The sequence below is a fragment of the Tamandua tetradactyla genome, chromosome 15 (assembly GCF_023851605.1).
Source record: "Tamandua tetradactyla isolate mTamTet1 chromosome 15, mTamTet1.pri, whole genome shotgun sequence".
In the NCBI taxonomy this organism is placed as follows: Eukaryota; Metazoa; Chordata; class Mammalia; order Pilosa; family Myrmecophagidae; genus Tamandua; species Tamandua tetradactyla.
This window is the reverse complement of record NC_135341.1, coordinates 41,405,691-41,421,007: the sequence shown is the minus strand read 5'-3', so window position 1 is coordinate 41,421,007 and position 15,317 is coordinate 41,405,691. Positions and strand designations below refer to the sequence as shown.

At 40.2% G+C, this 15,317-nt stretch overlaps 1 protein-coding gene and 1 pseudogene across 5 annotated transcripts in view; both read left to right on the top strand.

Moving 5' to 3' along the window:
• Positions 1 to 15,317, top strand: part of LARS2 (leucyl-tRNA synthetase 2, mitochondrial) — a 200,267-nt gene that overhangs the window by 80,069 nt on the left and 104,881 nt on the right. For all 5 annotated transcript variants that reach the window (XM_077129574.1, XM_077129571.1, XM_077129573.1 and 2 more), the window contains one exon: positions 8,160 to 8,249. In XM_077129574.1, coding sequence (XP_076985689.1) covers positions 8,160 to 8,249 — 90 coding nt within the window. The remainder of the gene's footprint in view (positions 1 to 8,159; positions 8,250 to 15,317) is intronic.
• On the top strand, positions 11,093 to 13,031 carry LOC143657746 (ferritin light chain pseudogene; annotated as a pseudogene).

Sequence of the window (15,317 nt, the reverse complement as noted above, 5' to 3'; positions counted from 1 at the left end):
TTGATGGAATCCCCCTTACCTGGATGACTTCCCCCTTCCTAGCTGCTGCTCAGTGTGTGTGTCTACACTAATATTATAAAAAGGTTTTTAGGGTAGAAAGTAAATCATTGTTTGTAGGAGTTAAAAGCTTGATGTTTAACCCAAAGCTTGCAGACACAAGTCTGGATTTCAGGATCTGGAACTACAATAGAAGCTGCGATATGCAGATAAAGCACAATGAGGTATGGAAGAGACTTGCTTAAGGGAAATTAACATCCTAGCCTTAGAAATATTTACTTCCTGGAACTTGTTTTTGCATTGTATAGCTTTTGCATATAAACAATCTTTATCATCTTTCTTGCTAGTAAATAATTTTGTACTTGGCTGAAAATATGCCCCAGTACACTATAATCCCACCTCACCAGGTTCAATAATGCTGTTTTCGTTACTCTAGGATGGCAAAAACTGAGAAAGCCTCCTGGGAGCTGGTGCTAACTTTATCTCTTGCCCAAAAGTTATGAGCTAAGCCTTCACTGAAGAAAGAAAAAAACATGGGCTCCCAAAAGCATGTAACTAAAGCTAATGCCCCACCAGCAGGTGAAAAAAAAAACCCAAAGCAGGTACTGGGCATAGAGGCCAGGGGGCATAGGCTGTCAAAGAGACAGATCAGACCCTCTCAGGGGTTATTACTGCTCCCTCACTTGCACACCTCATATCACCCTGCTTGCCCCGGAAGATGGCTGGTTAGCCAAAGACAGGTAAGATTCCTCAGGGGAGGAATAACCTAAGACAGGCACAGTCACAAAGAGGCCATCAGGAAAAAACTTAAGGCTAACAGAGGGAAGACACAGACCTTTACCCCCCCAACTTCACAGGGGCCTAAACCCTGCATGGCTACATTGTTTCCCATGCCCAGCTCAGATTGGAACATACCAACACCTGCAGCAAATAAAAAAAAATGAAATATAAGTGATGCTATAACCCCTCCAAAAGTCGGGGTAAGCATCAAAGGGGGGAAAAGAAATGTAGCTCGAAAACCAGGAATGAGGCTGCAGGCCTCCAGGAACGTTCAGCAAAGTTACAACAGGCTGAGACTAAGGATCCGTAGTTTTGGGAAGCAGGTTTGATTTGCTATGGCCATAGGGCTCAGTGAGTAGCCTCTGAAAGTCTGAGCCCCCAACAAAAGGCAACCTTAGCTTTTATAGACTCTTTGACATGTTAAAGACAAGGCAAACAACTGGCTGATTTAAGTTGAGAATGGCCCAAAGCTGAACCATTAAGGGAGGGGTCCCCACCTCAGAATGTCTTATCTTGCCTACTTGCAGCTTCACCAGTTCCTGAAGGCTAGGGGAGGGGGTTTCTATCCCAGGAATGTGTCTTATCTCGCTTGCCTGCAGTTTTACCCATTCCTGAAGGTCAGGAGAGGGGGTTTGGGGATTTTCCACAGACAGCACAGCTGAACTAGAAAGAGGGGAAGGCCTGCCTGCTACAGCTCATCTTTCTTACTGTTTATATTTACCAATGTAAAGGACTAATGAATGACTGCCTTGACAAACATGCTGTCTCAGGTTTTTATTTGTTTTTAAATTCTTAATAGATAACCTAAATATTGCAAGGTTGCAATGAAAATTAAATGCACAGTGGCTTTGATGGATTTGAGCTGTTCTGTGATCTGGGACCAGAAAGATGCAACTGGATCAGGAAACAAAGACCCACCCAAACCCTGCCAGAGCAGAAGGGAGTGAAGGATGGGTGGTCACCTAGCAGGCCCTCCAGTGTTGGTTGCCCCCAGAGGTGACGGGGACCAGTCTTGTATGGATTTCTCCATCTGGGTCCCATGTTTGGGTCTTCAACTCATATACACCATCTCTATTTAGTCAGAAAACCAATATTTGGTAAGAAATAGTAAGCTATTTTCATCTGGTCCTTTCTTCTCCCTTTTGCCTTGCCCCAGTCACCTGATAGGGGCATTATCCACCTCTCTGAGTGTGTGATAACGAAGCCAGGCTCACCCTTCCAATATTAGCTCTTTGAACAAAGGCAAGGAAAGTAGCAAGCTTGCTCATCCCTTCTTTGTACCACGGGTTGCTTTACATACTTAATTGTATTTTAACCTCACAACAATAAACCCCAAAGATGGGTTTATTACTTCATTTTCTAGAGAGTGAGAGACTGAATATACAAAGGGACAATGATCAGGAACCTGACCATTGTCAGCAGTGACCAGGCCAGGAAAGTCTAGCCCACTCCCTGCTAAGGCAAGTCCAGGAAGCTGGCCGTTGCTGCAGAAAACATCCCTGGAAATCACAGCACAATCCCTATAACAACAGACCCCAAACAATTGGGACTTGATCAATAGCTGACAGTGTCCTAAATTAGCTTCTCCATATTTTAACCAGAGAAAGTCAAATATGCTCCCCTAAGCAATCACAGAGGATGCCCTGCTTCTAGTCCACACACCTCCAGCTTTCTTGTGCCGGTAGCCTCCAGGCAAAGCACATCTGTGACTGTGAAGTTAAGAATTAAAAAATGATTATGATTATTAAATCAGTATATAGATATTTCCTTTTATTTTCTAAATGTATTAAAATAGACAGGGAAATAACCTGAAATCTCTGAACTGAAATGATTGTATAGCCTTTATCTTGTACCCTTGGGATTGTAAAAACCTTGTGTCTAACCTTCAGTTGTATGCATTTATCCAGTTTTTCAACTTTATAGTCTTGTAATCACTAAAGACAGCCCTTAGTGTTTATTAATGAAGGAACTTAGGTCAGTCCAGAATTCACCCACCCCAAGTCCGAAGTTATCTTGTTTCCGAGACTAGAACTAACCAAAATGGGCCTGCCTGACATGCAGAGTTGCTTAGATTTTAACCTACAAGTCACCTTTACCTCATTATAATGCTAAGAATCACTCCCATCATCATATTAAGGCCACCATTTTCTTACATGTTCTGTGACTGAGCATATAATCAATCTGCGCATGCTCCGTAATCAGATCACCTTTACGTCATCTGCGGCCACTGTGCTCATTATCCTAAAACCTGCCCATCTTTTTCTCTAATAAAACTAGCAGAATTACTGCAGTTCGAGGGGGACATTTTGGGCTGATAGGCCATCTGATCTCCTACTAGTAATAAAATTTTCTCTCTTTGAATCCTCAGTGTCTCAGGAATTGGTCATTTGAGTGTATCGGGCAAAAAAATCTACCACCTTTGTCCAGTAATACATCTGAGGTCTCATCTTTTTTTCCGCTTTAAATCTTTTCTTCTCCTCTGTTAGCCTTTGAGTCTGTCAAACACAAGTGATGGTGGTTGACTCCCTTGCTATGACAAGCTCTGAATAGCCTTTGTTCTTATTTGGGTGTTCTTCCTTTATTTCGATAATATGGTAACTTGCCTTCTGGAATTCTAGAACCTTGTCTTATAGAGAGGGAAACAAAGCTAGTGGTGCCGCAGCGACAGCCATAGGGCTCCCCTCTGGTGTCACAGGGACTTGTCTTTCCCTTAGGTCGTGCTCTCTCAGCCTCTTTTCCTGGAGCACGCGGGTTTTTCTGAGGAGACTGCAATGGAGTTCCCAGTAGGTGACTGATGGAAGGATTCTTCTTCCCCAAACCAAATATTGTTTTACATCAGGAACAATAAGGGAGGCCTCTGTGGCTCAGCCTTCTTGGACTTTGTCATTTTTGAATCACTGTGCTGCAGGAGCTGCCAACAAGGCTGCCTTATATGTTAATTTGTGCAGTCATTGAGGTGTGAGTGGCAGGGCTCAAAGGATGATGTTTTGATCCTCACTTGTGTTCTGAGAGAGTTTACCTTGTGTTGAGCTGTGAATGTACAAATTATTTTAAGCGCTAAAAAACAGGTATTGTAGAATGTAAAATTGCAGTGTGGACGAATGATTCTAGTTGAGATCCCAGATGCACAAATTTTGTCTCTTGGCAGCTAGGATTGCGCTTTCTAGAGCTCAGGGGAATATAAAAGTTGGCACCTTTATATAGATCTATATGGAGGGTGGCCAAATTGTGATTGCTTTTGAGGTTATAACTTTGAATTCCCTGACTTTTTGTATTACAAACAAGAGTGCACTAACATAGGTGGTGGAGTATTTGGAAAACACAGGAATGAAAAGGAATTTTGGAACACAGTGAACAGATTTCGTGTGATGTTGCTGGTGGTCTCACCAGGTAGTCACCAGAAGTCACTGGTGCTATCCTGTGTGCTGATGGAGACAAAAGGAAGCTCTATGCACATAGTCCCATCCCCCCACACCGGGATTACAGGCAGGGCTGGGTCTGAACATTTGGGTGCTGTGGGCTGGATTCCAACTGATGATCCTTAAACATTTATTTTGACAACAGCTATTTCATGTTCATGGGAGGGGACAGACATGTTGTATCAAGAAAAACTGCATGCCTAACTTCAAAATAGGACATTATTACATGAATTTAAGATGTGAGATTTTCCAAGTCAGACAACTTCTTGGAGGCATATTAAATGATTTAAAATTTAAATGGTAAAATCAATCACTCATTCCCATTGAGCAGCGTCCTGCACACATAATAGGTTTTCAAAATTTCATCTGCTGGCAACTTGAGACTACACGTCTCTCTTCTGGTTGGTCTCAATATTAGTAAAGGGCCTGTGTTGGCTCTGTGTGGTGCTCCTGCGGTCACAGAGATGGAGCTGCCTACCTATATGGCTGACTATCGTTTAATCTGCCTCTGGTTACAGACTCAAACTAATGAGATCTAAACCCTTAGAGCAGGGCATTTCAACATTGGCAGTATTGATATTCAGGGCTGGATAATTCTTTGTTGTGGGGCCTGGCCTGTGTACTGTGAGCTGTTTCGCTGCATCTTTGGCCTCTACCTACAAGATACCAACAGCATCCCCTCTCCCAGTTATGACAACCAAAAATGTCTCTAGGCATTACGTGAGGTAAGCTGCAGGGGTGGAAGTGGGGAATGGGGTGTGTTCAAAATTGTCCTGGTTGATAACCCCTGCTTTAGAGACAGAGAAGAAGGGCTGTTAACATCTTTGTGGATGCTAAAATTCCCAGAAGGACCTTTTGACTAGGAGAGGTACCCAGTGAAAATGGGATCTCGATTTTTAGCTGACTAAAATGGGATCTCGATTTTTAGCTGATTTTTAGTTGACCAAAGTAAAAGCTTTTAAGCAGTTTAATTTCAGAAAGATGTCTTTAACGATTTTGACTGAGATGTGGCATTAAAGACTAGAAATAGCCGATTTTTTTTTTTAATAGCAAATCTCGAGAGGTTCCTGCAGGGTTCCATGACTTTTTCAGGAAACGCATTTCTGAAACTGGACTACTGGTGAGCCTTGCAGGTGTCTGCTCTGGCATTTCTTCACTAAGTGGACATTATGGAGGGTTTGTTGCTGAGCCCTGTGTGCAGCAGATAGGAATAAAATGGACATGAGAACAATCCCTATCTCTGGGGTACTCCAGCCTCCTGTGGATAGATGGGTCAAGCATTTCAGCATGATGGCACATCATGTGCCAGTGTTATAAACATGCTTTAATATAAAATTATTAGTAATTGGAGTAATGATCTTGGAGAAATGGTCTTCATGCTGTATTCTTTTGTTGTTGTTATTTTTGTTTTTTGTATTCTTTTTAATAAATGTTTTATTTTGAAATAATTTCAAACTTACAGGACAGTCACAAAAACAATATAAAACCTATATAGAGAACTCCAATATGTTCCCCACCCAGATACCCGGATCCACCAACTGTTACATTTTGTCACATTTGCTGTATCATTCTACTCATTGATCATCTATTAGCTATCCTGTTTATCTATTTTCTTAACATTTGAGAGAAGGTTGTTATACATCATCTCCTTCAACACTTAATACTTCCATCTACTTTTCCTACGAACAAGTATATTCATTTATATAACCAATTTATATATACATTATATAACCATATGTAATGGTACATATGGATGGTATATGTACCATTCATTTGAGTACAGTTAATCCAGTTCAGTAAATTTAACAGCCTATATTCCGTTTTATTCATATGTCCCAATAATGTCCTTCTGGGCATTTTCTCATCTATTTTTAGATCCTGACTAGGATCAGTTATTGCATTTAGTTGTTATTTTCTCTTTGGTCATTCTTTTTTAAAAAAAATTGTGGGAATATATACATTATAAACTTTCCCATCTGAACCACTCCCAAGTGTAAAATTCAGTGAAATTAATCACATTTACAATGTTGTGCTACCCTCACCACCATCCATTACCAGAACCTTCCCATCTCCCCAAACAGAAACCCTGCACCCGTTATGCATTAACTCCCTATTCCCAACATGTAGTCTACTTTCTGTCTCTTATGAATTTGTATATTCTAGCTATTTTAAATAAGTGGAATCATATATTTTCTGTTTCATTGTGTCTTACTTGTTTCAATCAGTATAATGTGTTCAAGGTTCATCCATGGAGTAGCATGTATCAAAATTTCATACTTTTGGGGGGCTGAATAATATTCTATTGCATGGATGGACCACATTTTGTTTATACATTCATCTGCTGATGGACATTTGGGTTGCTTCTACCTTTTGGCTATTGTTAATAAAGCTTCAGTGGACGTGGGTGTACAGATATCTGCCCTTGCTTTCAATGATTTTGGGTAAATGCATAGAAGTGGAATTGCTGGGTCATATGGTAGTTCTATGTTTAACTTTTTAAAGAACTGCTAAACTGTTTTCTGAGAAGTTGCATTGTTTTACATCCCCACCCACAATGTAATAAGGTTCCTATTTCTCTACATCCTCACCAGCACTTGTTATTTTCCTTTAAAAAAAAAAAAAAGAAGCCATTTTAATAGGTGTGAGGTTTTAGCATCATGATTTTGATTTGTGTTCCCTCATGGTTAATGATATTGAACATCTTTTCACATGCTTATTGGTCATTTGTTTATCTTCTTTTGGAGAAATGTCTATTAAGTCCTTTTGGGCAAGACTGTTTTGACTGCCCTCCTTTTTTCGCAGGGACAAGGTAAAGCTGATGGTCAGAGTTAAGTTATTGATACTTAAAGAATTACTTTTTAATAGTTATTACTCTGGTATTTTTACTAAACTGTGCGTAAAGGACCAGAAATCTTATATAGGAAAAGCAGGCCCTTGGAGACTCCAGAAGTTTACCTGATACTTTCCTCCCTCCCTCAATTCCTACCACACATGGCCTCCCCGTTCTGGACTTTAAGCTATCTCTTCATTTATTCATCTTAAGGAAAACAGAGTTGTTTGAACTTTTGATAGAAGTTAGGCTTCTATTAAAAGTTCATTACTTTCGCCTTCCATAGGAGGGACCCAGGTTTGATTCTAGGACCATGCATCCAAAAAAAAAGTTCATTACAAAGGAAACCATTTGGATTATCCCCTGCCTTTCAAACATTTCTGTGAAAGCTATTTTTGAAGTTAAAGAAGAGCACTAGAAAGGAAACAAAGTGACAATGTAGGGGTCTTTATGGTTGTTTGGCTTTATCAGTTGCAAACCTGGTTAACCAACAGTTGATTGTAAAGATTAAACAGCGAATGTATTTTCAGGATATTAAGTAAATTTAGGGAACATTTGATTTAAGCTTGGAAATATAAAGCAGGTGGTTTCTCACTGACTAAGTTTAACTTTTGATAATGTTTTTAATGAGTCTTCTTGATTCATACAATGGAATATATGGCGAAATAATGACTTTAAAGGAGTCATCAGACCCAAGTTATATGTAGAAACACAAGGTTGATTCAAATGAGGATCCTGCTGAAGTACACAAATATTCCTCTTGAATGTTGTGTTTGTTTTTAAAATGAGATGCATTCATGATTTAGCTTCATGGACTTCAAAATATGTATGTGCTGGCAAAAATGGTAATACCTGATTTTTCTTAAACAGTGTAAATCACCTGATAATTCCATGCACACAGAGAAAGGGGGTGTGTAGAATACTTGAAGTTGAGAGTCCTTATTGAACATATCATGGAAAAGGTGGGGGTAACATTTAAATAACATCTCTCTTCCCACAATAAATTGGTAAAAATAATAATAGTTTGGTAAATATATTTGCAGTTTGATTGCCTCTCAGAATTGAGAGGCTGATGCATACGTTGATGCAAATGTTTAGAATAATCTATACATACTTTTCTCTCTTTTTGGCAGGAAATAACTACGTGTTTGCCTGATTACTATAAATGGACTCAGTACCTCTTTATTAAACTCTATGAAGCTGGGCTGGCCTATCAAAAGGAGGTGAGTTCAGCTGAGCTGCACTTTTAAAATTTTGTAAAGGTTTGAGAATCTCCATCTTCTTAGAATGCCCCATTGTTAAATAAGAAACAGAGAAACTTTGTTTGCAGAGTAGAAGTGAAAATGAACACTATCTTAAATTAGTGAAATTTCCCACACAGCCAGCCTTCTGGAGGCTTTTTCCACATTCTAGAGGCTGCCTGCATCCCTTAGCTTCTGTCCCCCTTACGTCTTCAAAACCAGCAGCCTAGCATTTCAAAGCTCTCTGACTTCTGCTTCATCACACCTCCTTCTCCGACTCTTTCTTGTCTCCCTCTTTCTCCTATAATGATTTACCAAATAATCCAGAATAATTGCCCCAATCTTTTAATTTAATCATATCCACAAAGTTCCTTTTGCCTTATAAGGCTACATATTCACAAATTGCAGGGATTAGGAGTGGATGCCTTTGAGGGTAGGTCATTATTTGGCCTGCCATAAGCCCCATTCTTCCTGTCTCCTAGTAATGAGGATTAAACAAGTGGATGTTTATGCAAAACCTGGAACAGTTCTGGCACAGAATAGGTGCTCAATAAATGCCTATCTGAATGAGCCTGTGGAGTTCCTGGGAGTAACTCTAATGGAAAAATGGAAAGTGAACAAATAAAATCTAAGGTTTTCTTGCTAATTCTGAGGCAGCCTGTCTATGGACAGGTGTTAGGGAATAACAGATTATAGATTATTTTGTGACTTTTAATTTTAAAAGATAGCATTTCTGTTGCTACTGGTTGAGTTCAGTGTAGTGTGTTGTATTAATTTTATTTTTTAGACCACCAGTAAAATATGATTTTAAGAAAAAATTATAAATAGAATGCAGAGCTGTACATTTGATACGTTATAAAATGATTAGAGTTAGCCCTAATCTGAAGTATTTTTTCAAGGTAGTTCTCCTTTTATTAGATAGCTATTTTCAAATTGACTTTAAAATACAAAATATGTGCTGTTAGCGTTCCATTTCTATGTTTTTTTCCAATATAAACTTTTGAAATTGAGAACCATGGCATTGATATAGAAAGACTGCTTGTAACATACTTTGTAAAACATATTTAGCCAATGAAATTCAGATATTAGAACTTTTTCTCTAATGTAAAAATTATGTTTTTAATAAAAGATAGCCTTAACCCTTAAATTCAGTTCTGCCATAACCTTTACAAATAGCATTTTCAAGTGAACATTTAAAGAGCATTTAAGTGTATTGTTTTAAGAAGCACTGTCCAACAAAATGTTCAAGTTTCATTACAAATGAAATCTATGCTTGCTCTTATAAAACAAAAATGTTTTCGGGCATAAATTTCTATATAAAGACCTCTACTTGTCAGAACATTAATTTCATCTCTATGGTTTTAAAACTTATTAGGGTGAAGAATGATGATGTATTGGACATTCTGGGGAACTGTGGAGAGTTGCCTAAATTATGAGATTCTTAGGCTGTCTCTACAATTTCAGTGGCAGTTGGTGATAGTGTTAATTCACACACCTGAACTACGTTTTGCAGCATGGCCTCCTCTTCAGGGGTATACTGAAAGAAACCTTACACAGGAACTGGCAGTCTCTCCCACTCTTCCACCTTCTGGCCTTGGAAGGTGTTACCCTTGAAAACCATTTCTGGACTTATTCCAATTTCAAGCCCATTCTGGATAGAATGGAGCAAGATTGATTTTGAGAGTTAGATTCTTTAATAAGATCTGTGTGGTGTTCCCTAACTAAGCATGTTTTCTCAAAAAAAAAAGATAATTGATCTTGAGAAAATTAGTACCTGTAAACTTATGCATTACCAGCTGTTCTAGTTTGCTAGCTGCTGGAATACAATATACCAGAAACAGAATGGCTTTTAAAAAGGGGAATTTAATAAGTTGCTAGTTTACAGTTCTAAGGCCAAGAAAATGTCCCAATTAAAGCAAGTCTATAGAAATGTCCAAATTAAGGCACCAGGAAGAGGTTACCTTCACTCAAGAAAGGCCAATGGGTTCAGCATTTCTCTCTCAACTGGGAAGGAATGTGGCAAACATGGTGAGAGTCTGCTAGCTTTCTCTCCTGGCTTCTTGTTTCATGAAGCTCTTATGGGGGTGTTCTTCATCTCCAGAGGTTGCTGGCTGGTGGACTTTGTGGTTCTTTCAGCCTCATGGCTCTGCTCGGCTCTGCTGTGGCTTTCTGATGGCTCTAAAAAGAAAAAAAGGGACTCTCTCCAAAATGTTTCCTCTTAAAAAATTAATGGATGGAGTCACAACTCCATGGAAGCTATCTGATCAAAAGTTACCACCCACAATTGGGTGGGTCACATCTCCTTTGGAACAATCAAAATGCTTCCAGCCAGCAATATTGAATGAGGATTAAAGGACATGGATTTTCTAGGGTCCACCACAGATTCAAACCATCCCACCAGCCGTCAGGATCCTTACATTTGCTGAGAAAAGGTCTTTGGTAATTAAAAAAAAAAAAAAAGACAGACCTTGATGATGAAGCGAGGAAAATGTTGGAGAGTAACCAAGTGCCTGAGGAATAATACATTGGCCAGAATACAAAGGCTTTCTAATGGAGGATGTGATCTAGAAAGGACTGGCACCCTGTCTGAAGGGGTAAAGCCCAGGGAGGTAAGGAGGCAGGAGGATCCAAAGGAAAAGGAGGAAGCAGTAATGGTGAGATGAGAAATAGTGGGGGTTTAGAACAGGTAACCCAGATACACTAGCAGGAGCAGCAGTCCCTAAAGCTACTGTGTCACAGAAGGAGGAGAGCTGATAAAAGCAAAGTGAAGATGACAGCACGGCCGCTGGTCCCATGGATCTGTCTCTTGCTTCAACAGGATTTGAATGGAACAGGTCCGGGGACTCTCCCCCCACCTCTCAGGCCTCGACCAGCCTCCATCCGCCTTTCCGGTTGCAACCTCTGGGACCAACTTCTGGGCCAGCCCCTGCCTCTGGAACAGGCTACCAGTGTTTTTGTGGTTAGCTTCTCATTGTCGACCAACCATAAGCTCCCAGATCTGCCAGGATTATACCGCCAATGTGGAGGCTTCTGTGAACCATCTGGTTGGCCTGTATCTGCAGGCCTCCCACACCTACCTCTCTCTGGGCTTCTATTTCACCCGCAGCGATGTGGCCCTGAAGGGCGTGGACCACTTCTTTGGCAAACTGGCGAAGAAAAAGTACAAGGGGGCCAAGCGTCTCTTGAAAATGCAAAACCACATGGCGGATACTCGCTCTTCCAGGATGTGCAGAAGCCATCCCAAGATGAGTAGGGTACGACCCTGGATGCCATGGAAGCCGCCCTAGTCCTCGAGAAGAGCCTGAACCAAGCCCTTTTGGAACTGCATGCCCTGTGTTCTGCCAACACAGACCCTCATCTCTATGACTTCCTGGAGAACCATTTCCTAGATGAGGAGGTGAAACTCGTCAAGAAGATGGGTGACCACCTGACCAACCTCTGCAGGCCGGCCAGCCCGCAGGCTGAGCTGGGCAAGTATCTCTTTGAAAGGCTAACCCTCAAGCACGACTAGGGGCCTCCAGAGCCCAGAGGCCTTTAGGGGCCCCTCTGCATTCCTTGGCATCCAGGCTTCTGCCTGAGCCCCTTCCTCCATCCAGGAGGATCTTTTTAACCAGCCATCCTGCCACCCTCTAACAAGCCGTGAACCAAAAGCTTTTTGCAGAAAAAAAAAAAAAAGCAAAGTCAAGACAATATCACCCATATAATTCCAATGTGGCCCATAGTTGCCCATGCCTCCAAAGATGGGTGGGGATAGGAGGCAAAGAGATGGATCCGCCATCACTGTACAGATTTGACTTCTTAGGCCCATGGCATCTTCATGTTTGTAATTGTGCTATGGTGGTTATTTTAGAAAGCTTTCCATAAATCCCTTGAACAAAAAGTGTTAAACCTGGTGTTTAACCCTGATCAACTGTGGAAATTCTTTTATATGGAATGGCTTAATCTATGAGGTTGCCAGATAACTATTGTGAGCAACACAATGAATAAAATCTACTCTGTTTATTGTGTTTGTAGGTGTTCTGATGAGTCCAATATTGATTTAATGTTGACTTCAAAATAAAATATTATGTTATAAATAAGTCTAGTTAACCACAAGGATCATGGAGTTGACTTCGGTTAGGTGAAAAAGGACATAAGTGTGAATCAGGGAAATGAACATAGTCTGTGAGTTGTCCAGAAATCATATTCTTTGCACAGACTGCCCTTGCTTGAAAGTCAGAGCGTCCATCAAAGCAAATGTTCAAAGTGTGAAAATCTGGGAATGCTGGATAAGGGAAGACCCTGTTTTTAAGGAACACTATATGAGAGATAGTGGAATAAAAGAGGAGACTCTAGACAAGGGATTTGGGGAAGAATTCCAGGACTTGCAGACTGTACATGCTGCACTCACTCCCCAGACCCCAAGGACCTGTATTTTAGCCACCCCTATTTTAACTTCTATGGAAAGTCTTAACCCTAGTTCGCAACTCTGTGCTTGTGGTGGATTGTGCTGTTGGGAAGAAACTAGGTTCTCATTGCTGATGCATCTTTGATTTGAGGTTCTGTTTCTTTTGGTGTTTTCCCTCTTCCCCCAGGTCTTTCAGTGAGGAAAAAATAGCTTCTGTGTTTTGCTTTTGCTCTCATTCAACACCTGGATTTTATTATAATGTGTAAACCTCTTAGGAGCAGATCTTCCTCATTGCATTCTGTAATCTAGCGCCTGAGAGATGCCAGGCCATGTGGGAAATGCTGATAAGAAAATAAACTCCTGTTTGTTTTTTGCAATCTGCCATACCAAGTGTTTGCTTCTTCCATGTCTTCTGAGGTTTGCAGGGGGCAGAGGTAGAGGCTTTTTTTTTCCCCCTCCCTTTTCTAGTTTATACAGTTGTTTTTACTTTTTTTTTAGGCAGGGAAGAAGAAAGTTGCCTCTTGTGTGAATTGTCTAAGTTATTTAATGTTTGGTCATTCCTTTTGACTTTTAATTTTGAAAGGTACCCCTACCTCCCTCACCCCCACTTACCCCTAAAACAGTGATAATAAGTAAATGACCTTTGGTTTATAAACTTAAAGTTTTAGGTCTAAGATATTTTTTGCTTTTTTTTTGTCACCCTAAATATTTAGAGATTTAAAGCCTTGGGGAGCCTATTTTAGAGGAAATATATCATTCTTGTCTTCCTCCCAATTCTAGGCTTCACAGGCTTAAATTTTTAGTGAATACACGGCTTTTTAGTTGTAAAATTATGACCCTCAGATAGATTAGTCTCTCTCCTACCCTACTTTTTATTTAATTTTTAGATATTTCTCTGGATCAGTCAAGGTCACAGCAGGAAATAGATGAAACACCAAAAAAGGAGTCATTGAAGAAAATGTAATTAAGAAACTATATTGTAGAGTTTAGGGAAACCCAGAAGAAATGAGAAAACACCTGGTGCTGATAACAGAAGGAAGACTTTATCACACCTAAACTGAAAGGGCAATGTCAGTTAACTGCAATCTGGGTGAATTGTAGCTGAGGCAGGAGAAGGCTGCTGGGCAGGAGCTGTGGGTTCAGTAAAGGCATTAGACTCCTGCCAGCCTATGGCCCTGAGGGAAGGAAGCCTGGGTTCAAACCCAGCCAGGCAATGGTCCAAGGTAATGCAGTCCATAGAAGTCAGCTTCCTGGGGCACAGGATAGGGATGAAGAGATTTAGAGGGGCAAGTGGACAATATTCAGCATAATATCTTATTATAATTGCTTATTAAAATTTTAAAAAACATTGTGTGTTTTTTGAGGAAGGGGAGGAAGATGGCATTTGGGGTGGGTGTGGCTGCTGAATCATGGTATTGATATTTCTGTTGGTCTTAGAGCAGCTGGAGGAGGGGACAGGGAATCAAGGAACCGTGGCCTGTGCCAGATTATGGAGTCTGTTCTGTGGCTGCTTGTTAGAGTGTACTTGGGAATTTGTTGCTTTTGTGTGTATATGTTATATTTCACAATTTAAAAAAAAGTAAAAAACTACAATTGAAATTAAAATGTTGCAAAAAAGTGTCAAGTAAATTTTCCAATTAAATATCACTTAAAGAAATTTAAAAAAGCAAATAAGTATCAGCTATTCAGAATATTTTAGTTCCTTGATTTCCTGTCCCCTCCTCCAGCTGCTCCAAGACATGGGAAATGAACAGAAATTGGTCCCAAGACATGGGAGACCAACAGAATACCACAGTTCACCCTCTGAATTCATTGCCTTCTTTATATCAAGTGGTACCTAAATGTCATAAGCAGTGAATGTAGATGTCAGAGGTATTTGTTTTAAATGAAAATAGAAACTAATTACAACTCAAAGGAGAGTTTCATAATGGTCAAGACTACAGGCTCTATCAGCCTAATTAATCTATGCAGATAAGAGCACAGAATACTTGTTACTGTTTGGGGAGACGTTGACTAGGAAAGGGCACAACAGAGTCTCCTGGGATGCTAGACTCGTTCTCTGTTTTGAGCTCAGTAGTTATATGTAAAAACTTACCAAGTTAAAAAAAAAAAGTTACCAAGTTATGCAACTGAGATATCCATGTTACTCCATATATGCTTGTATTGGTTTTTTAATGCTGCCGAAAATGCCGTATACAAAAAATGGGTTGGCATTTATAAAGAGAGTTTATTAAGTTACAAGTTTATAGTTCTAAGGCCATAAAAATGTCCAAAATAAGGCATCCAGGAAAAGATACCTTGACTCTGAAAGGCTGATGGGTGTGGAACACTTCTTTCAGCTGAGAAGGCATGTGGCTGGCATCTGTTGGTCCTCTGGGTTCTGGTTTCAAACTGCTTTCCTGGGGGCATTTGCCTTCTGCATCTCCAAATGTTTCTCTCTGTGTTGGCTCTGAAGCTTTTTCCAAAATGTTTCCCCTTTTAAATGGCTCTAGTAAACTATTCAAGACCTACCTTGAATGGGAGGAGTCACATCTCCATCTATTCAAAATGTCACACCCACAATTGGGCATGTCACATCTCCATGAAAGTAATCTAATCGAAAGGCCATACCCATAAATTGAATGGATCAGTCTCTATGGAAACAGTCTAATAAAAAGTTCTAC